This window comes from Erinaceus europaeus, chromosome X, assembly GCF_950295315.1.
Source record: "Erinaceus europaeus chromosome X, mEriEur2.1, whole genome shotgun sequence".
NCBI classification, from domain to species: domain Eukaryota; kingdom Metazoa; phylum Chordata; class Mammalia; order Eulipotyphla; family Erinaceidae; genus Erinaceus; species Erinaceus europaeus.
This window is the reverse complement of record NC_080185.1, coordinates 68,280,272-68,304,515: the sequence shown is the minus strand read 5'-3', so window position 1 is coordinate 68,304,515 and position 24,244 is coordinate 68,280,272. Positions and strand designations below refer to the sequence as shown.

General features: G+C 35.7%; 1 protein-coding gene across 1 annotated transcript in view; it reads left to right on the top strand.

The window, feature by feature from the left end:
• DIAPH2 (diaphanous related formin 2) overlaps positions 1 to 24,244 on the top strand; it is an 816,245-nt gene that overhangs the window by 319,374 nt on the left and 472,627 nt on the right. Inside the window, exons 22-23 of the mRNA XM_060182500.1 lie at positions 3,602 to 3,841; positions 13,467 to 13,596. Of these exons, the coding sequence (XP_060038483.1) occupies positions 3,602 to 3,841; positions 13,467 to 13,596 (370 nt within the window). The remainder of the gene's footprint in view (positions 1 to 3,601; positions 3,842 to 13,466; positions 13,597 to 24,244) is intronic.

The window sequence follows — 24,244 nt, the reverse complement described above, 5'->3', positions numbered from 1 at the left end:
ACCATTAGTGGTCACTTCCATCAGAAACACCATCATAAATAAGCCTTCTTGTGGGACTTTCCAGTACTTTGTCCTCACTACTAGGGATTGTGTTACTCTCTGAAGGGAGGCCAGCTTAGCCTACTCTGCCACTAGAGGAAGACTGGTCCTGAAATGAGTGCAGTCTAGAAAGCTTTGACCATAGACTATAAGCTCAACTGACAGGGACTTGGAGTTTACATAGACTCCTGTGCTAAATGCGAATATATATAGGCTTTGTGTCAGATTGATGGGGTAAACTGTTAATGGTATGTATATACTTTCTTCAAGTTTTGTGGCTACTCTCTGTTTTAATACAACTTTCTAGTCCTACTCTCAACTCTTAACACCATCTTACCAGACAATATTTTTATCCTACCTTCAGGTTAGCTATAAAGATCAAGCAAAAATTACTAAAGTCATGGGCCTCAAGGAACATACCTAAAATAGATTTCCTCACGTCTTTCCACCCTAAAATCCCTATTCTCATCTCTCTACCCCTACTTTTAGGTTCCTATTTATTAAACATTTTTTCATGCTTTATATCTTACCACCTTTCATCCACCAGTTTGCAAATGCTACTGTGATTCTATCTTGACCTCCCTGGGCAGATGACCTCACCAGTGTATCCTGGAAGCTCATCTCTCCAGAGTCATACCCTACTAAGAAAAGATAGAAACAGGCTGGGAGTATGGATCGACCTGCCAATGTCTATGTCCAGCAGAGAAGCTATTGCAGAAGCCAGAACTCCCACCTTCTGCACACCATAAAGAATTTTGTTCCATACCTCCAGAGGGGGAGAAATGTTAAGGGAAGATGACCAGTGGGTTCTGAACTCAAATTCCATGAAGACTGCAAGACCCAGAGAAAGAAAAGGAACAAAGAAAAGACATCCAGAAGTAACAATAGGTGTAGGTGTGATTTAGAAAAGAAGAGAAAGGAAGAGAAAGCAGGAGCATAGAAAAAAATGTGTGTGTGTGTGTGTGTGTGTGTGTATATATATATATATATATATATATATATATATATATATATATATATGTCAGTTCACATCTGTGACATTGTGAAAACTATTACAGTTTCTAATGGAGGAACTATGAACACAGAACTTAGGTAGTAGGAAAGGTGTGGAACTATACCTCTGTTATTTCATAATTTTGTAAATCAATATTAAATCACTAATTTAAAAAAAAACTACAATCTCACATCATATATATTAAAAGAAAACCCAGCTGGACTGAGATGATAGTACAGAGCTAGTGCAACAGACTTTTGTGTATGAGGCCTCCAAGGTTCCAGATGTAATTCCCACTATCCCCATATACCCAAACTGAGTACTGCTCTGGTATCTGTGTCTCTCCTTTTCAAGAAAATAATTAAACAAAATATTTGAAAATTAGTATATGAAAACATTGAAAGCCCAGTTGATATCAGAGTGATTGCATTCCAGAATACTGGTTAGAGAGATATGCTGAAGTTTACTGCTATCATTAGAGCCAATTCTGTTTCTGGATACTTGGCTTCTGGAACATTCACTGCCCATATTCAGGAAGTTTTCCAGAACCAAGTTATCTAGTGTTTATCAATACTAGTGCTGACCACCAGCCTCCCATAAAAATAAAATAAAATAAAATAAACATGCCTCATGTTAATCTGTACTATTGTTCTGTGTAATGCAGACTCTTCTCTGTACTACATGGAAACTATACTATGCTATATTAGAAATACAGGCACTTGGAACCATTCTTTTAAAGAAAATGGAAAAAAGGTTGATTGGCAATAAATAACTTTTAAAAGTTAAAAAAAAGAAATTATCATGATCATTATGCATAAAAAATGTCAAAACTAAGAAAATTTGTCCTTATTTTTTTGAAAGAAATAAATGAATCTGAGGTAGTACCTAAGCTGTTTTCTCTAAGCAAAACAAAACTATATATATTAAGTAGGTGACTTTCCATTGTCTAGAGGCAGATTTCCTGGTGAGAGAAATATACTAGTTTCCTCACCTTCTATGATCAATAATCATTTCTTTTTTAGGAGAGTAGCTTGGCTACACAGCCTCCCACTGACATGTTCTGCAACCTGCCTCCCACAGAACTGAATTTGGAACATAGTTGTAATTATGTGCTGTATCTTTACTGGATTAAAAAAAATCACAGATCTTTGAAAGTTCTGCCAGCTAGAACCCCCAGCAGGAGCTTTTAGATTCTTCAGAGTGTGTTTGCAGCTCAGCTGTTCCCAAACCTCAGATCTATGGAAATTCCCACTTGTCTTGCACTGAGGATGGAGACGCATACTGTGTGTATCTATTAAATTAACACATCTTCTGAGAAAAATAGGGCAATAATTAGTTCTCTTAGTAATTAGTACTTTTCTGACTTCAAAATTACCCATATTTTTTTCAATTTAGAACATTTTAAGAGTATAATCTAATAAGATGACATTAAGATAGCTTGCATAAGAACATAGAAGTCACAGAGAAAGTGATCTTAGATGTACAATTACACAATTGTTAGATGTACAATTAGATATAGATGCACAGTTATAAGATTATTACGACTTTTAATTAAACATAGTAAAATTATTGAGTACTATTCAAGATAGCTTAAACCAAATATAATGGAAATTATTATTTTTTATTTATTCATTTACTTGCTTATTTTACCAGAGTACTGATCAACTCTGGCTTTTGGTGGCACTAGGGATTAAACCTGGGAGCTAAGTGTCTCAGGTAGGAGAGTCATTTGCATTACCATTATGCTCTCATCCCAGCACTAAAATTTCTTCCTTAAAAAAAAAAAATAGAAAGTAAAGGCCAGATGATAGCTCACCTGAATGCTGTATGCCTTGCCACATGTGTGGCCTGGTTTTCAGCCATAGGACCAGATGGGAGTGCCAAGTTACTTGGGAAGCTCTGGTACTGAGGAATCTCTCTCTCTCTCTCTCTCTCTCTCTCTCTCTCTCTCTCTCTCTATATATATATATATATATATATATATATATATGAAATAAAGTAATGGAAAAGTCAGACGAGTGATAAAATTATGCATGCATTAGGTTATTGCATCACAAAAATGTTTATTTAAAAACACACAACTGTTTTTAAAATTTTGATAGGAAATTCTTTTAAAATCTCTAGGACAAAATATTCATTAAAACCCAGAGAGAGAGAGTCAGGCTGTAGCGCAGCGGGATAAGCGCAGGTGGCGCAAAGCACAAGGACCGGCATAAGGATGCCGGTTCGAACCCCGGCTCCCCACCTGCAGGGGAGTCGCTTCACAGGCGGTGAAGCAGGTCTGCAGGTGTCTGTCTTTCTCTCCTCCTCTCTGTCTTCCCCTCCTCTCTCCATTTCTCTCTGTCCTATCCAACGACAACAACAATAATAACTACAACAATAAAACAACAAGGACAAAAAAAGGGAATAAATAAATAAAATAAATTTTAAAAAAAGAATTAAAAAAAACCCAGAGATAATTTTTTATACATATATGTTATAGTTTTAATTTCTAAAAGTATTCATACTAGAGAGAAAAAATGACGGGCATCAGATGTATGTTCTGATAAAACATTTTTTATCTTACAGATGAGTTCAGTGAAAATGTTACGGCCTCGTCTCAATAGCATTCTTTTCAAGCTCACTTTTGAAGAACATGTAAACAACATCAAGCCAAGCATCATAGCTGTAACTCTTGCTTGTGAAGAGCTGAAGAAAAGTGAAGGTTTTAACAGACTTTTAGAGTTGGTCCTTTTGGTTGGAAACTACATGAACTCTGGCTCAAGAAATGCCCAGTCTTTAGGTTTTAAGATCACCTTCCTTTGTAAGGTAAGGTAAAATATTATGGTGTTAATTTGCAAGAATAATCCTATCAAAAGAGTCACTTAAACAACAGGTGCAACAATAAAATGAGACATAATTGTGTGCTTTAAAAGTACAAATTTTGTGGTTTATGAATTATATCTCAGTTCAAATTAAGTGAATTTGAGATCTTTTATCAATAAGACCTCTAAAGACTGTATGAGTTATCTTTCAGTATAGTTCTAAACCTTGGATGATCAAGTCTGCTGAGATTTTGTAAATATACATGCTAATTTTATAAAATAGATGCCATCTTGTATTTTAATCCTTTTCATCTTTATATCCTTAAATATTTGAGCTGTTAAATTTGGTAGGGCAAATCTTTTTTTTTTCTTTTAAGACAAATTTTTTTAAATAAGTTTCATTTATTCTGTGCTATACTCTTGGGGTTGGGCGGTGGTACACTTGTTGAATGTACATTTTCCAATGTGCAAGGACCCAGGTTCAAGCCCTTTGTCCCCACTTGCAGGGGGAAAGCTTTGCAAGTGATGAAGCAGTGCTTCAGGTATCTCACATTCTCTCTGTCTCTCCCTATATTCTCAATTTCTGGCTAGGCTATATCTGTTCGATAAATAAAGAAAATAAAGTTATACTCTCATAGTACACCAGTTTTATATTAATAAAGCTTATACTATGCAGCTGATAAGTTAACTGCAACTTTAAAAATCAAGTGATAATTTTGTGGTTTATGAATTATATCTCAGTTCAAATTAAGTGAATTTGAGATCTTTTATCAATAAGACCTCTAAAGACTGTAGACCCCACCCAAGAAAAATTTTACATAGGAGACCAGGTGGTGATGTACCTGGTTGAGAACACATTACTGTGTACAAGGACCTGGGTTTGAGCCCCCAGTCCCCACCTTCAGGGAGAAAGCTTTGCCAATGGTGAAGTAGTATTGCAGGTGTCTTTCTGTCTCCTTCCCTATCACCACCTTTCCTCTCAATTTCTGGCTGTCTTTATCCAATAAATAAAGATAATACAAAAAATAAAATAATAAAAGTACTATTAGTAGTAGAATTTTATCTTTTCTGAGTTATTTCCAAAGAGTATAAGAAATGAGTGCTTTGTCATTTTTTTTTACATTTTCTTCTTATCTGTGTGTCAAGTGGAATTATACAATAATGTGAGAGAGAATAGTGCAATACTTGTAATAAAATGCAGGAAGTAACTACCAAATCTGTAAGATAAAGAAAAATATTTAAGGCATTTGCATTATATTGTAAATAATATCATAAAACAAATACTAATAAAGTCATCTTTTGCCAAGATGATACATGTTTAGAGAATATGCTGTATGCACGATGAGTGGATCTGAAAGTGTTTATGGTTGACAATTATAAAAATATAACTTAAAATAATGGATAGCTTACTTTGGAGAGTTCCTTCTTTGCCATGCGTGAGACCAAGGTTCATACTCCAAGTATATCACATGGAAGTGCAAATCCCTGGGGAAAACTTTGTTCTTTGGTGTCCATACAAACCTTCTCTAGCCTCTCTCTTTTTCTTTTCTTTACTATTTATTTTTTAATTATATTTATATACTTATTGGATAGACACAGGCAGAAATCAAGAGGGAAGGGGGATGGCAGAGAGGGAGAGAGACAGACACCTGCAGCCCTGCTTCACCACTTGTGAAGCATTTCCCCCTGCAGATGGGGACCAGGGGCTTGAACTCGAGTCTTTGAGCACTGTAATGTGTGCGCTTAACTAGGTTTACCACTGCCTGGTCCCTCTAGCCTCCTTTTAACTAAAAAATTAGACCTGAAGTGGTAAAGAAAGTAAATATCAATAAAAATCACACCATATATTTACTTCACAGTTTATATAAATAAACATTAAAACTATCTTAACTGAATAATTATTTTTTCCTCCAAAGCGCTGCTGAGCTCTGATTTATGTTGGTGTTAGAGACTGAGCCTGGACTGTCAGAACCTCAGGCATGAAAGTCATTTGCATAACCATTATTATACTGTCTCCCCAACCTTAAACATGTATATTTTCATGTATCTTAATTTCACAATATTCAGGTTAATTGTATGAACTAATTTATTTGATGCTAGAATGAATAAATCATTTACATAATATAAATATATTTATAGGATATATTATATTAATCTAACATAAAATTTTTATAGTTATATCTTACATTTTAGAGAGAGGTTTTTCCTGTCATCCACCTGTCAAATAAAAGTTCTGCACTACACTGATCTGACATCTATCACTAGAGGCAGTCTAAAAGGATTCAGCACAAAGATTTTTGCCAACTTCAAATAAAATAAAAAATAATATTGTGGCAATTACTATCATGTAGTAGATGTTCTGAAAGAGAAATAAGTGACTGTTGTAAAATCTTTCCTCCTACCTTTGAGCAGATGAAATAGCTCACTTACATAGTCTGTTATTATTTTGCTATGTGTGTAGCCCCGGTTAGAACCTAGCCCCAATCTCATTGAATGAAGCTTTAGTGTTGTGGTCTCTGTCTCTGTGTCTCTCTCTCTGCCTCATTCTAAAATGAAAATGAATAAACATTAATTACAAATAAAATAAACTTAAAATATTTTCAGTAAGAATTTTTAAATTTATTTATACAATAAAATATATCGACAAGACCATACGACAAGAGGGGTACAATTCCACACAATTCCTACTACCAGAGTTCCGTATCCCATCCCATCTCTTGAAAGTTTTCCTATTCTTCATCTCTCTGGGAGCAGGACTCAGAATCATTTATTTGCTCCACAGAACAGTATCATCTTTTTTAATATATGTGATCCAGAAGGTAACACAGTGGATAAAGGGTTGGACTCTCGAGCATGAGGTCCTGAATTCCATCCCCAGCAGCACATGTACCAGAATAGTGTCTGGTCCTTTCTCTCTCCTCCTATCTCTCTCATAAATAAATAAATAAATAAATAAATAAATAAGTTAATTAATTAATTAATTAATATTTTTAAAAGAGAAGTTTTGTTAGAGGGTGATGAGACTAGAGAAAGACACAGTGATAATGAGAGAGAGAGAGAGACCCCCATACTCCAATCTGCCATCCATGAAGCTTGTCCCAGTACCATGATATACCCATATGGTGCTGGAACTCAAATCCAGGACATTATGCTTTGTACAGGTCATAATTTACCCAGTCAGCTAGTTCTCAGACCCCAAAGCCATTATTTATTTTTGCTTTTAGTAAGATAACTTTTTATTGAGTAATGTTGATTTATTGAACTAAGTTGAAAGGAACAATTTTACTTCTCTTCAAATTGGAAAACACAATTCTGTGATGTTTTAATGTTTTTATTAATGATTTAATAGCGGTTTACAAGAGTATAAAATTGCAGGGATATAGTTCTATACCATACCTATCATCAAAGTTTTGCTCATTCTAGTATTCTCATTTATTTGCTTATCCATTTTGTATAACATTTTCAGCTACCTCTAGGAGGAAAGATCTGTGTATTATTATTTTATGTGATTAGTTTTTTGTTGTTTGGTACAGAATTTGCTTCAGGTGTTCTGCCATGGCTCCACCTCCCCTTTCTCTTAAGACTAGAAACATATTTCCTTATTTCTTCTGGCCTTTCCAAAACAGGTAAAAAAAAAAAAAAAAAACTGTTGATTTCCCACTGTTTTAAGATACTTGAGTCTAATGCACATTCAGGGCATTCTCCTTAAATAGTGTGACTGGAAAGAAAAATGAGAAGAGGTAGAGCAGGAATACTAGGAAAGCAAATCTGTATTCACTGGGAAATGAAAAAATATATATACTGGTTGGCCTGAAGGTATCAATTGAGATAAATTCTTATGCTGTTTAATGTTGTCATGGTTTCAGTTTGTTCTCTTTCCAAAGATTGCTACCATAAATTAAACTAATGCATGTAAAACTCTGAAATGCTTGACTTTTACACAGTCTATTTGTCCTGTTTCATTTTGTTGGAAATAACTCATACCAAAATCCAGAGTGAAAAAGAAGGATGATCTGGTGTACATATAAAATTAGGGCATCTTTTCACTATGTATTGCATCTGACTGAATCAGTGTCGTGTACTTCCCAGAAAAGCATTTTTGATGAGACATTTAGAAATAAAGCTAGGGAGCATGTATTAAACCCGTCTGCTTGTAGCTACAGAGCTAATTTCTACATGGTAATTTCAATACTTAAAAATGCATTATATTTCTCAATGTTATTGAAAACAACTCTTGACAGAGTCCAGAGAACTAATTCTGTTTAAATAAAGATTAGCCTTGGGAGTCGGGCTGTAGCACAGCGGGTTAAGCGCAGGTGGCGCAAAGCGCAAGGACCGACGTAAGGATCCCGGTTCGAGCCCCTGGCTCCCCACCTGCAGGGGAGTCGCTTCACAGGCGGTGAAGCAGGTCTGCAGGTGTCTATCTTTCTCTCCTCCTCTCTGTCTTCCCCTCCTCTCTCCATTTCTCTCTGTCCTATCCAACAACGACAACAACAATAATAACTACAACAATAAAAACAACAAGGGCAACAAAAGGGAATAAATAAAATAAATATAAAAATTTTTTTAAAAAAAAGATTAGCCTTAAAATTCACATAGTGTGTAAAGACTGGCAAGAAGTAGTCATTTTTTATATATGCATTCATAACTGCTTGAATATTAACATTTCTATGCATATATATATCTATCTATCTATCTATCTATCTATCTATCTATCTATCTATATATATATATATATATATAATAGGAATGAAGAAGCCATGGTTAGGGAATTTATTTACTAAAGTCAATAAAATTGAAGTGTCTGGTTATAATGGTAGTTCAGATGAATTTATACCAATATATTTACTTTGTTTTACTATTTTATTTCTTGCCAATGACAATTCAGTGTAACTGTGTATTATATTGTGCTGTTATCTTTCTTTCACACAGAAAGAATAGGCAATTCTAGTTTGTTTGGCTGATTTTCTGAGTGCAGAAATTTTTGCTAAATTTGCTGAGTTCATGTGGCCATTTATATGAACATTATTTGTGGATATTTGAAAGGGCCTATGAGATGATCATTGATTTCATGTTAAAATTTCAATACACTTTAAAACTGGAACTGCATAAATGCGTCTTTAAACTTTTCTTAATATCTATACCACATTACCAATGTACTTTTTAACTTATTATTTACTTTTTTCTATTTTCTTTCTTTTTTTTTTGTATAGCTTTATCAGTTTTCTTTTTGTGTGCCTAGCGAGTGGTGTATCCACTTTATTTATCCTTTTGAAGAACCAGCTATTGGTTTAATTAATATTTTACTTCATATTTTTGATTTCTATTTGCTTAAATTATGCTCTAGTTTTGACTATTTCCTTTCTCTTGCTGACTTTCAGATCTATTTGATGTTTCTTTTCTAGTTGGTTCAGTTGTGATGTTAGATAGTTTACTTGAGACCTTCTGTTTGAAATGTGGGATTTTATTGCTATAAATATCACTTCACTCTCAGATCAACTGTTGCCATATCCCTCAGGATCTGGTGGTCAGTCACTTCATTTGCATTGTTCTCCAAGTAATTCTTAAGTTCTCTTTTGATTTCTTCTTTAAAAATATTTGGGTATACTCATATTGGGAGCATATATATTGATGATGGTTATGTCTTCCTATTGGACTGATCCTCTGACTAAGATGTAGTGTTCATCTCTGTCTCTTATTACCTTTTTGCCTGAAAGCCTGTTTGATTTGATAGCAGAATAGCTCTTCCTCCCTCCCTTCCTTCCTTCCTTCCCTCCCTCCCTCCCTCCCTCCCTCCTTTCTTTCTTTCTTTCTTTCTTTCTTTCTTTCTTTCTTTCTTTCTTTCTTTCTTTCTTTCTTTCTTTTTTCCTTCTATATTATTGGCTTGGGATACCTTGTTCCAACTTGCCACTTAGAGTTTCTGTTTGTCTTTCTTTCTGATGTGTGTTTTCTGGAGACATAGAATAGATGAATCTTACTTTTAAATCTAATCAGCCACTGAATCATTTGAGTGGTGAATTTGAGCTATTGATATTGAGGGTGATTATTGATAAATGTACTTATAGTCATTCTGATTTTTGCTTTAAGGTTGCCTTTTTAATTTTTTTATTATCTTTATTTGTTTATTGGATAGAGAAAGCCAGAAATTGAGAGGAAAAGGGAGATAAAGATGGAGAGAGACACCAGTAGCCCTGCCTTACCACTTGTGAAGCTTTCCCCCTGCAGGTGGGGATTGGAGCTGGAACCTGAGTTCTTGTGCATAGTAAAATGTGCCCTCAAGCAGTTGCACCACCACCTGCCCCCCTTTGAGGTTGCTTTATAACCTTGTTGTTTATTTTCCTATTGCTCTTGTTTCTTTGTGTGGATGGTTTTCTGTGATGGTCTTTCTTACTTTATATACATTTCCTATTTGTCTCTGCTATATTTTATTTTGTGGTTATCATGAGTGTTGTGGCTAACTTATAATATCTACAACAGTATTTTTTTAAGTTGGCCTTGGTTCACCAAAATTTGATTGTATTGCTCTGTCCATTTTACCCTTCCCTTTCTTGTGTCTGCTTTTTCCTGTTGCTGGTGTGTTTCTGATTCTATTCTACTACTGATTATTTCATTTGAGTTGGAATTCCGTTGGTATTTCTTTTGGGATTTCTCTTAGTAATTCTTGTAAGGCAAGATTGGTAGTGGTAAATTCAATTCCTTCAGTTTTCATTTTTGAAAATATTTTTACTTCTTCATATCTGAAGGATATTTTGGTAATATAGATTCTTTGTGGTTGACAATTCTTATCTTTGAATACATTGAATAAGTCACTCAATGCTCTCCCTGAATCTAGGGATTGTGGTGAGAAATATGATATAATGAGACCCTGATGATTCTACCTCTGTTTTTTCTTTCTTTCTTTCTTTCTTTCTTTCTTTCTTTTCTTTTCTTTTCTTTTTCTTAATTTTTCTGAAGTTCGCTGTTTTACAAAGAACTTGCTTCATTTTTTCATAAGCTATTTGTCTCCAACAGCTTTTAAATTCTTAATGTGTAGTTGTTGTATCTTCTTATCCTGATATTTTCTTCTCAATCTGATTTAATCTATTTCCTAAGCCTGCTACCTAAACCTGAACTGCATTCAAAGTGTCCTGCACATCCTGTATCTCTGTTTGGAGTTGTTATCTCACTTTTTCCAACTTTACATCAACTTATGTTTGGAGTTTTTCTTTGGTGTTTTATAACTCTTGTGAAATGATCTCTTGATCCTTGAGCATGTTTCTGCATATTAAGTTTACATTTTTTAATTGCCTTCATGATGAGTTTTCTAAATTTTACTTTTGCCGTTTTTCCAAGATATTTATACATCCTATCTTCTTTTGTCATTTCTGACATGGATAGCTCTTGGGTACTTTTAAGCTTGCACATTTTTATGGTTTCTGTTGAGTCAGCAAGTGGTATTGTAGTTATGGTGTTTTGTTTTCCTGTTTGTATATTGTGGTGGTGGCACGTGGGTGGTGGTGGGGTTATCACATGTCATTGGACCAATTTAGTGCCTATAATGTCAATACGGGACCTTCCTGCTGTATTTCCAGTATCTGGGAAGTAATAGCATGGGAGAATTACTTTCTTTTGAGTGCTTAAAGAACAAGTGAGGTTTATATTCCTAGCCAGATGCCAACCACATAACTTTTATTCTCATCTAGGTTTTTTTCCTTAAACACTGGTGAGTCCTTATGGGCAATCCAATATCCTGATGTCCTTGAGTTCACAGGTTAAGCATCATAGGCATCTGCCACAAACATCATCTGCCACAGACAGTGCTCCACTGTGTGCTACCAAGATGGAAACTGTTTTAAGAAATTGGATCTCCTATTGACTCCTCTACTGGGCAAACCCTTAAAACAAATTTCCCTTAGGAATTCTGCTGATTTTTATTTTGCTGTTTATGTAACATTAACCTCATATTACTGTTTGATAGGTAGTCATTACAAGCAAAGTTTTAAATATTTTACCCATGTGGGATTAAAGTAATCCCAGGAATTCTAAAATAATTTTTACCTCTTGAATTATCTATGCTGTGCCTCTATAGATGTTTGCTTTGAGTCTTGAGATTGGTTTTCCTTTTTATTTGTTTGTATCATTAGAAAATAAACAGTTGTCAAAAATCTGTAGTACAAAACTGTGTCAGTATGATTCTGATTTATTAAATTTAATAGTATACTTAGGGTATTAAGATAATAATAATCATTTTACTCTGTAATTACCTAAATACCCTCCATAGTCATTTCATATCCCTATTTTTGAAGAATACTCATTTATTATAAACTGAATAGTCCCTAAAGCAAAAATCCCCAAACAGTATGAGTACCAGTGGACAAAGCCTTCATGTAAGGATTACAGAATTAAGACATCCAGTGGAATGAGAAAACTTGATACTTTGTTCTGTACTTATCCTTTTAAAAAAGTAAATCTGTGATTTCTTTATTGACTTAATCTAGTATGTTGTATTAAACTTTGTAATTTGCATCACTTTTTGGTTATATTTATAAAGATTTTGTCTTTTTAACTATATCAACTCTTCTGGTATTTCTGAAAAGGAAATATAATACGTAAGCAGTTAAATACAATTTGTCATACTGCCATTATTTTGTGATCAGATTCTCTATATAAATCATGATAATGGTATTGAGTTAGTTTTTTGGTATGGTCTATGCAAGTGAAGGAAGGTGAAACATGCTTACTCTTTTAAAATGCTCTCTACTGATCTATTTCTACCTCACAAATAAATCCAGCTTATAATAATTTATTTCTGTGATAAAGAAGAAACGGGGGACCAGGTGGTGGTGCACCTGCATAAGTGCACACATTACAGTGCGTAAGAACCTCAGTTCAAGACCCTGGTCCCCACCTGCAAGGGGAAAGCTTCACAATTGGTGAAGCAGGGCTGCAGCTGTCTCTCTTTCTCTATTCTTCTCTCTCTCCCTTCTCAATTTCTCTCAATCTCTATGCAATAATTAAATAAATAAATAATATTTTAAAAAGAAGGAACAATGCTTCAAAGCACATTAGTAGACTATTATGTTTCAATACTAGTGGTCTTCTATTGTACTGTTATTTTTTTGTCATAATAATTTAGATATTTATGATAATATTACATTTTTTCTTAATTTTTAGCTTTTGGGATCTCTATCTTCTTTTTTTTTTTTTTTTTTTTACCAGTGCACTCTTCAGCTCTGGCTTATGGTGGTGCAGGGGATTGAACCTGGGACTTTCAGAGCCTCAGACATGAGGGTCTCTGCATAACCACTATACTTCCTAGCCCCACTATCTTTCACAGTTTTAAAATGCAGAATTGTTTATAAAAGATAAACAAACAAAAAGGCATTGCTAGTAAGCCCCATTAGAAATATGTACTATACTTAAAATAAATAAATAAATTATTTGGACCACAGGGATAGCATAATAGCTATGCAAAACACTTTCATACCCAAGACTCCAGTGCCCCATGCTCAATTCATCACCAGCACCACCAAAATTCAGAGCTGAGCAGTGCTTTCAAATTAATTATAATAATTTTCCATTTATCTTAGTAAAAAGTCTACACTTATATTACTTAAAACATTTAGAAAATGTGTTGTATTTTCTTCTAGATAAGAGACACTAAATCATCAGATCAAAAAACAACGCTCTTGCATTTTATTGCTGAAATTTGTGAAGAAAAATACCGGGATATCCTGAAATTCCCTGAAGAACTAGAACATGTTGAAAGTGCAAGCAAAGGTAAAGATTTATAATTACTTTGAGGCTATCCCTTGCCTAAGCATTATAGTTTAGATATTCACATTAAATAAAAAGAATCACAATTTTTCTGTTTACTAATATAAAAAAGTGGATATAGTTATCAACACTTTATATTTGATAATATAGTGAATTTTATAGTGAATAATATAGTGAATTTTAGTATCATACTTGTCAATATATTTTGTTACAATTTTATATGGTACCAGAGAATGAACTTAGAACTTAGCACATGCATTATATCACTGAGTGAAAGTGAGGCAATATGACTAAACACCACTCTACTAACCATGGCATTCCACTATTATCACTCAGAATGTTTACAAAATATTTTGTTGGATTACCATTTGTTTTAGTTCATTTGTTTTAGTCATCTATATACACATATAAGTGAAACCATATGGTAGTTGTTCTTCCCTCCTTAACTTCTCTCACTTGGCAAAACCGATGCCAGGTCTATCCATTTTGTTCCAAATGATGCAATCTCATCTTTTTGTTTGTTTAGTACTATTACATTTAATATATATTTCCATCTCTGGACTTTACAAGAACTATGGTGGTTGGGAGTGGGTCATAAAACTTTGGTAGAAGGTGTGGTGACTTACACTTATCATGCATGGGTATGGAATTATATACCACTGAAATACTGCATTTTTGTAAAAATCTATTTAACCATTAATATAAAGTGAGTCAATAAATAAAATGACAAAATTTAAAGATAAAGATAACATTTTAAAAGAAGGAAAAAGGACTGGAGATAAATCACAGTGGTTATTTAACAGACTTTAATGTATGAAATTCAAAGTCACAGGTTCAAACCCCACAGTACCATAAGACAGTACTGAAGACCTTACAATTAGGAATTGTGACTTGCCTTGCCCTTGGCTAACAATCAAATCCCAGTACCACATGAGAGATGCTATAGCACCAGAGGAAGCTGTGATACTGCAGGGTTGTCTGTATATCTTAATTTAAAAGTAGCTGGAATGGTGAATTCACATGTCTGTGAGACCGTGCCCTCCCCCCCCCCCAAAAAAAAAAAAAAACCTAAATATGAGACAGAACTGGTAGGATATTTTCATTTTTTTATTTCAAATATTTTATTTATTTATTTTCGATGGAGACATAGAGAAATTGAGAGGGAAGTGGGGGAGAGTGAGAGACCTACAGTGTGACTTCACCACTTATCAAGATTCCCCCCTGCAGGTGGAAACTCAGGTCTTTTCCCACTATAACATATACACTCTACTGTGTGCTACCATCTGGTCCCCTAAAGATTTGAATAGAAAAAAATATATCTCCACACAAGAATACTCTATCCAGAGAGTCTGTCTTTCAGGTTTAAAGGACTAATGAATAGTTATCTAGACAAACAACAATTAACAGAAAACATTCCCATTAAACTGGCCCCATAAAAAAAACACTAGGAAACTTACATAAAAGGAAAATACTGACTGATACCATTCAATATGGGATAAATAAAGAAAAACTGGGAGTCAGGCGGTAGTGCAGTGGGTTAAGCGCACTTGGCGCGAAGCACAAGGACCAGCATAAGGATTCCGGTTCAAGCCCCCAGCTTCTCACCTGCAGGGGAGTCACTTCACAAGCGGTGAAGCAGTTCTGTGGGTATCTATCTTTCTCTCCCCCTCTCTGTCTTTCCCTCCTCTATCCAACAATGACCACATCAACATCAACAACAGCAGCAATAATAACTACAACAGCAATAAAAAACAAGGGCAACAAAAGGGAAAATAAATAAAGAAATACCAAGGGAAAATAAGCAAAGTGGTTGGAAGGGAAATTTATTTTTGATTCTTACTTGAAGAAACTTTACATAACCATGTGTGATTAATATATTTTTGGTCAAATAATCTGGAAAACCTGAATTGAAGATTTATTGGATTTTATTTTTTATTCTGAATGAACGTACATATACGTACACAGACACACAATAGCATACCCACTACTAGCCACTGCTGTTGTTGAAGACAGACTATAAAGATGAGGTCAATATAAAGTTCTAGTTCTAGTTTAACTACTTAAATTGTCTAACCTTGAGCTTTGGTCATTTAAACTTCCATGTTATTGCTTCCTCATTTGTAAAATAAGAATGTTAGTAACAATATGCTCAAATGAATAATATATTCAAAGTAGCCAATAGGATGGGCAAATAACATAGGAGTCATCAAGAGACTTTTCTTGCCTGAGGATGTGAAGTCCCACATTTAGTCCCCAACACTATCATAACCCAGAGTTTAGTCATGCTGTGGAAAAAAATAAAATAAAAGTAGACAGTAGAAGGCTTGGCAAATAATAAACATGTTGCTATCACCATACCACGATCTTTAGTAGTTGTAGCAGTGGTAGTGATAATTGGTACACTGCTATGAATATTATAGCTAATTTTTGTTGGGAGAGAATAATCGGGAGGTTATCAGTAGTTCTCTAGTCTCAGTTATGCATGTAGCATTTTCAGTTCTATTTGTTTCCTGTGCCAGAACTTTTGTGTAAGTGCTTTCATGTTTTTATTTTACAATACTGCCTACTTCCTTCTCTCTACCCATTTCAAGAGCAGAAGCACTCTGTTGTAGTTTGATTCTTCCTGCTTTTTAAATTATTATTATTCCTGCTTTTATGTATTCTTCCTGTCAGTGTATTGAAAAGACTGTTGCCTGAAATTCTGTGTCTATCTCACTGGGAAGCAGCAATCCGCATTCTCAAGTTATTTTACTAGTTCCTATTCTTACCCCATGGATTTCAAGATTAGAGTTCTCAATTCAGTTTGTAAGCACATTCTGTATATATTTTACCCTAGTTTATGGATACATGTGAACATATGCTCTACCTCACGGTACCTGCTCTATATCTAGGTTTTGGGACTTTGTTAGGATGTTAACCTCCTGGAATGGAATTAGAGAATACTATGAAATGAAATGTCTCACCTGAAGCATAAAGGTTATCATTCCACACCTGAAGTCTCTAGACATGCTGACATGGTACTCATTGTGTTGATTAGGTTGAGATCAGTGGATGCAATATCATTTGGTATGAATTGAAAGAAGCATGCAGGAAAGTGGGCCCCAACCCTAAGGTTCCAGGACTGGGGGAAATATAGGCTTTATAGTGGAAATGTGAGGTTCCTGCTGTCTTAGGATTCAAGAAGACAATAGATAGTTGTTATCATCACATTATTTGATAATTGGGTTAACTTTGAAAATCCCTTTATTAGGATTTGCTGTGTAATACCCAACATCACCATAATTTATGTCCCTTGACATTAGTTGTATATAGCTGTGCCACTGGTTGCTTCTGTTCTACCTGCTCTAAGCTTTTGAGAGAGTCAGCATATCAAAGACTCAGCCTATATATTAAAAATACTTAGTCTGTGCTTTAAAAATTTTGAGACATACATAATTCGTATATGACTACAAATTAATAGGAGTGTACATAATAAATACCATTCCCACCACCAAAAGACTGTGTCCCATCCCACCCCCCCACCACCACCCCCACCGCTGCCCCTGGAAGCCAAATATCTACCTTCACCCTCACCCTAAGGTTTTTACTTTGGTGCCCTACTCCAGATTTAGTCAAATTCTGCTTTTAGTTTCCCTTTCTTTTTTTTTTAAATTTTTTTATTTAAGAAAGGATTAATGAACAAAAACGTAAGGTAGGAGGGGTACAACTCCACACAATTCCCACCACCCAATCTCCATAACCCACCCCCTCCCATGATAGCTTTACCATTCTCTAGCCCTCTGGGAGCATGGACCCAGGGTCGTTGAGGGTTGCAGAAGGTAGAAGGTCTGGCTTCTGTAATTGCTTCCCCGCTGAACATGGGCGTTGACTATATTTCCTATATTTCCCCCGGTCCTATAACCTTAGGATAGAGGGGTACAATTCCATTCCACACAGTTCCCACCATCAGAACTTCATATCCCATCCCATACCCTGATAGCTTTCCTATTCTTTATCCCTCCAGGAGATTGGACCAAGGGACATTATGGGTTGCAGAAGGTGGAAAGTCTGGCTTCTGTAATTGCTTCCTCACTGAACGTGGGCATTGACAGGTCGACCCATAGTCCCCACCTGTCTCTCTCTTTCCCTAGTGGTGCAGAGCTCTGGGGAAGTGGGGCTCCAGACACATTGGTGGGGTTGTCTGCCTAGGGAAGTCTGGTTGGCATGGTAGCTTCTAGAATCTGGTGGCTGAAAATAGAGTTAACATACAAAGCCAAACACATTGTTAACTAATCTTGAACCTAAAGGCTAGAATAGTGCAGATGAAGATTTGGGAGTCTCTGTTTCATAGATAGTTAGTAGGCCTATTTTAGTTATATTCCAAAGGGCCCAGGACTATATTAATGTTTTGTTTGTTTGTTTGTTTCTGAAACTGGCATGTTATATGCAGGTGGATCCAAGTTATTGTCTGAGGAAATGATGTCATGGCTGGAAAAAGGACCAGAAAGCTGTATCAGGGAAGAGAGTAGTTCCAAAATATGGGAAAGTTGTATAAATATTGTTGACTGTATATGTAGCAAGCAAGTAGAAAGACCTAAAAAGACCCCATAAAGTTCCTAATGAAATAGTTTCTACTAAGACTTAAATACCCTCCTTACCTACTTCCTATTATACTTCCCTCAGTCACTTCAAAACTAACCTTATCAAAGTAAGGACTGCAATGGAGACCTTGTGGCACAAAGGCAGTGCACCTGACTCCAAAGTAAGTACTGTAAAAGTTGAATAAGGGCAAGGACTGGCATAATTTAACAATGACTCTTTAGTCACTAATAGGCCACCCCATCAGCTGGGGCCATAGTTGGGGAGTTTTGAGGTTCCCAAACAGACATGACAGGCCTAGACCTCGAATTAATCCCTCTCTCCATTGTTACTGGTCATCTTTATCAGGATAGACCCCCTCTGTGGACTCCCATAGCACCTTGCCCTCAACATGGATCAATAATGGTAGAGAATGTCCCATCCTCCCTTCAGAGGATGGACAACATACTCTGTCTTCCACCTGAGAAAGATAGGTCCTGATACTGAGGCAGCTTGGAACATTCCTACTCATGACCACAGAATGTGAGCTCAGATCTACAGGGATGCAGAGGTCACATAGGCTCCTAACTTGAATATGGGTCCCAGATCAGATCAGATCGATGGGGTTTATAGTGAACAATAATGTCTCACCTCCTAGTAAGCAACAAGTTACTACTATCCTTTACTATGAGTTCAACTCTTTTTTTTTAATGTGTAAGTGTGCTTATGAAGTAGTTTTCCTGTATGTAGCTTATTTTAGTTTGTGAAAGATCCTTTGGTGCCATCCATATTTTTGCATAGGATTCTCTTCTCTTTTAAGAATTAATATTTTATTTACCCAAATATGTTGTGATAGGTCATTTTTTATTTTGGCTACTGTGAATAATGCAGTGGTGAACACTATGAAATAGTAATGTTGGTAGTTGGGCAGTAGCGAAGCAGGGTAAGCACACGTGGAGGGAAGTTCAAGGACCGGCTTAAGGATCCCACTTCGAGCCCTGGCTCCCCACCTGCAGGGGGGTCATTTCACAGGTGGTGAAGCAGATCTGCTGGTGTCTATCTTTCTCTTCCCCTGTCTTTCCTTTCTCTCCATTTTTCTCTGTCCTATCTAACAACAACAACATCTATAATAACAATAACTACAACAACAATATAAAACAACAAAGGCAACAAAAGGTGAAATACATATATATATATATATATATATATATAAAATTAAAAATAGTAATGTTATTTTCATTGTATATATACCCAGAAGTGTGAATACTGAATTAAATGGTAGTTATATTTTTAATTTATTGAGGAATCATCATATGTTTTTTTTACATTTTATTTATTTATTAATGAGAAAGATAGAAGGAGAGAAAGAACCAGACATCACTCTGGTATATGTCCTGCCAGGTATTGAACTCAGGACCTCATACTTGAGAGTCCAGTGCTTTATCCACTGTGCCATTGCTAGACCACACTCATCATGTGTTTTGTATAAAGAGTCTACACCAAATTAAGTCCCCACTAACATTGCATAAGAATTTCCTTTTATATGTATCATTGACTTTTGATAATCATCTTGACAGGTGCGGAGTATTTTCTTGTTGTGGTTTTAATTATTTTGTGTTTTCCTGATAATTCATCATGGGAAATGCCTTTCAGTCATTTATACATCTTTTTTGGAAAACTGTTTATTTGCTCATTTTGTAATTGGGCTGTTTAATATTTTTGCTATTCCAGTTGTATGAGTTCCTTATATGTTTTAGATATTAACCCTTAATCAGATATGTGGTTTGCAAATACTTTTCTCATGTTGCAGTTGCCTTTTTTACTTTTTTATTGTCCTCTCCTATGAATTTGTGTTTTAGTTGATGTCGTTCCTCTTACTAATTTTTGCTTTTGATGCTTATGTTTTTTATGTTTTAAAAAAAATCATTGTCAAAATCAATCTTGGGGAGCTGTTCCTCTCTTCTACGTGTCTTCTACTTTCCAGACCCTCACCACTTTTCAAAATTAAAAATCCCTTTTAACACAAATTCAAAACACCTACCTGTGTAACCATCGTGGTTTTTGAAAGACTAGTATATGCATCTATATATATATTTATTTTTTTCTCTTTTGTTGCCCTTGTTATCATCTTAGTTGTTGTTATTGCTGTCATTGTTGTTGGATAGGACAGAGAGAAAGCAAGGGAGGAGGGGAAGACAAAGAGGGAGAGAGAAAGATAGATACCTGCAGACCTGCTTCATGGTCTGTGAAGTGAACCCCCTGCAGGTAGGGAGCCAGGGGCTTGAACCAGGATCCTTCCACCAGTCCTTGAGCTTTATGCCATGTGCGCTTAATATGCTGTGCCACCGCCCGGCTCCCGTATCTGTATTTTTATTATATATCCATCCACTAATATATATTTATTCTGAAGGAAATTAAAACAGGCAGGTAATTCTAGAAAGTAGATACAGTTTAATGTAAGTATAGACCATAAACCGGAATCATATGATAATGATTGATGCATCATGGAAGACCTGGTACCACTTTCAAGAATAAGTGTATAGCACATTTCTGAAACTTTGTATCACTGAGAAAGAAGGTAAAGGACTGTTCTTCCTTAAAAGGGGGGAGGGGTGAATGTCAGTCAAATTAATTGCTTCATTTTATTAATACTATGTATCAAAGTAGACATAGAAAAGTGAATGAGTATATGCCTATTGGTCTCTATCTTCATGTGGATAGTTAGTCTTTAATTATAGTTGGTCCAGCAACCAAAGTGTTTGATATTTTACTGACCTATATTAGGTGGGATTACATGAAAGTAATAACTGACGTTTAAATTTTCTGTCTTTATGCAAGTTTTTCAAAAACAGAAATTCAAGTTATAGAATTCTCCACTTTGTCATGTTCTCATTTGTAAGTTGATAGATGTGGAACTAACATTCATGCAGAAGCATGTATTTCTTTTTTTCTTCTTCCTTCCTTCCTTTCTTTCTTTTTAAAAATATTTATTTTCCCTTTTTTGTTGCCCTTGTTGTTGTTTTTTATTGTTGTTGTAGTTATTATTATTGTTATTGATGTCTTCATTGTTAGACAGGACACAGAGAAATGATAAGAGGCGGGGAAAACAGAGGGGAGTGAGAAAGATAGACACCTGCAGACCTGCTTCACCACATATGAAATTACTCCCCTGCAGGTGGGGAGCTGGGGGCTTGAACCAGGATCCTTATGCCGTTCCTTGCGCTTTGCGCCACGTGTGCTTAACCCGCTGCGCTATCGCCTGACTACCTTTTTCTTTTTAACCAGGTCTTTAGTCAGCTCTGGCTTCAGAACCTCAGGCATAAGAGTCTCTTTGCATGACCATTATGCTATCTACTCCCACTAGTCTTTCTTTTTTGTATTAATTTCATATTTATTTTCTTAGCTTTGTTGGAGTTCAGTAGAAGCCCTACCTCACACTTCCTCTCAGTCTGGATGAGTAATCAAAATAACATCAGACAAGTTAGCAGAAGAAAAATTTATTTAATAATACATATTTCGATCATTTACATACTTATACATTTCAGAAAGCTTTAGAGTAAAATGGAGCAGAACAATGGTATATTTTCCATGTTAAGTAATATCAGGTGTCAAGGAGCTAAAAGAAGAAAACTTCATGTGATAGGGTATGGATGACCTCATTTTTTACTATTAGAATAAAGGTGATATTCTCAGAGAGGTCATGTTCACTGATCAACCTATACCTGTTTAGTCTCCCCAAATGGAACTACATTTTTCTCAGTCATAAAACGTCAGAGCAGTGATTGCTTCTTTGATTAAGGAAAAGGGCAAAATACTAAAGATAAGAATTCTTCTCAGTCTTCAGCACTTTCATTGTTTTTAATTAGTTATGTGATAACAACAGACCCTCAAGACACACAAGTCCTTGTTTGATCTTAGTTCCCTATCCCTAGGTAACAGTTTGCACTAAGAATCTATGCTTCCTGGTGGCCATTATTCACTTTTTAGTTCTTTCTATTTTATTTTTATTTGACAGGACAGAGAGAAATGGAGAGGAAATGGGAGATAGAAAGCAAGACAGAAAGAGAGACGACTGAACCTGTTTCACCACTCATGAAGTGTCCTCCCTGCAGGTGTGGAGTGAGGGCTTGACCCAGATACTTGTACATAGTGATACATAAGTGTGTCACTATCTGAATGTAATATATTTTCTCCAGATAACTATCACATTACAATAGCCTCTATTTTCTGCCTTGTACAAAGTAAATCACATTCATGATTTATTACATATGAAATAGACTTTTTTTAGGTTTTCTAACAATCAAATTAATCATCTTCACCTTATGCATTATTCTGATCTTGTAGAGTATTTTTCATACAATTGGGGGGTTAATGGTTTAGAGTACAGTTATACACATATAAGTGTAGCATCTCATTACCCTATGATAGGTGATTGCAAGACACTTTTAAAAAAAAATTATTTATAAAATGTAGATATTGACAAGACCATAATATAAGAGGGGTGCAATTCCACACAATTCCCACCAACAGAATTCTGTATCTCCTTCGAAAGCTTTCCTATTCTTTATCCCTCTGGAAGTATGGACCCAGGGTTACTATGGGGTGGGTGCAGAAGGTGGAAAGTCTGGCTTCTATAATTGTTTCCCCACTGAACATGGGCATTGGCAGATTGTTTCATACTCCCATGCTGTCTCTCACTTTCCCTAGAGGGGCAGGACTCTGGGAAAGTGAGGCTCCAGGACACATTGGTGGGGTCATCTGCCCAGGGAAATCCGTTTGGCATTATTGTAGCATCTGGAAAAAAAAAAAAAGCAGGTGGTCCGGGAGGTGGCACAGTCGATAAAGCGTTGGATTCTCAACCATGAGGTCCTGAGTTCGATCCCAGGCAGCACATGTACCAGAGTGATGTCTGGTTCTTTCTCTCCTCCTATCTTTCTCATGAATAAATAAATAAGTTCTTTAAAAAAAATATATAAAGCAGAACAAATTGTTGATTAATCATGAACCTAAAGGCAAGAATATTACAGATGAATATTTGGGGTATCCCTTTTGGAAAAAGCTAGTAGGTCTATTTTAGGTAAATTCCATGGAGCCTATGACTTTACTAGTTTTTGTCTGAGCCTGACTTCTAATATGCAGGTGGACCCAGTTTATTGTCTGGGGAGAGGGTGCCTTAGTTGTAAAAAAGGGCTAGAAAGCTGGATCATGGAAGAAAGTAGCTCCCAAATATGGGAAAATATATATATTGTTAACTATAAACCCCATTGATTTGATCTGGGGCCCATATTCAGTACAGGGGCATATGTAACCTCTGTATCTCTCTGAGTCTCAGCTTGCATTCTCTGGTCATGGCTAGGAACATTTCAGGCTACACTTATTTCAGGGCCCATCATTCTCGGGTGATAGGTAGAGTATGCCCCAGCCTATTTCTCTCTTTCCTTAGTGGGGTAGGGCCCTGGAGAGGTGAATTTCAAAGACACATTGGTGAGTTCATCTGCCCAGGGAAGTCAGGATGGAATCATAGTAGCATTTGCAAATTGGTGGCTGAAAGGTGGTAATATATAAAGCAGGTAATATATAAACAATATATAATAAACAGGAACCTAAAAGTAGGGAATAGTGTCATGGTAGCAGATAGTGTCATGGTAGCATCTGCAAGTTGGCGGCTGAAAGGCAGTAAGGTATAGAGCAAATTGTTCAATAAACAGGAACCCAAAAGGTAGAAATAGAGGAAATGAAATGAGGGATCTTCATGTGAGAAGAAGCTAGAAAGTCTATTTTAAGTATGTTCCAGGGGGCCAATGACATTAGTAATTTTTGCCTGAGCCTGACATGCAGGTGTACTAAAAGCATTGTCTGGGAAGATGGTGTCAGAATTGAGAAGAGGACTAGAAAGGTGGATTAGGGCAAAGAGTAGCTCTCAGATAGGTGATAAGTACATACATAATGTTAACTGTAAACCCAATCTATCCGACCTAGGACCCATATCTATTCCTTTTTAGCACAGGAGCCTGTATAATTTCTAAGTCCCTGTCAGTCTAAGCTCACAATTCATTAAAGACTTCATAGAATTCATTTGTAAATCCATCTAGGC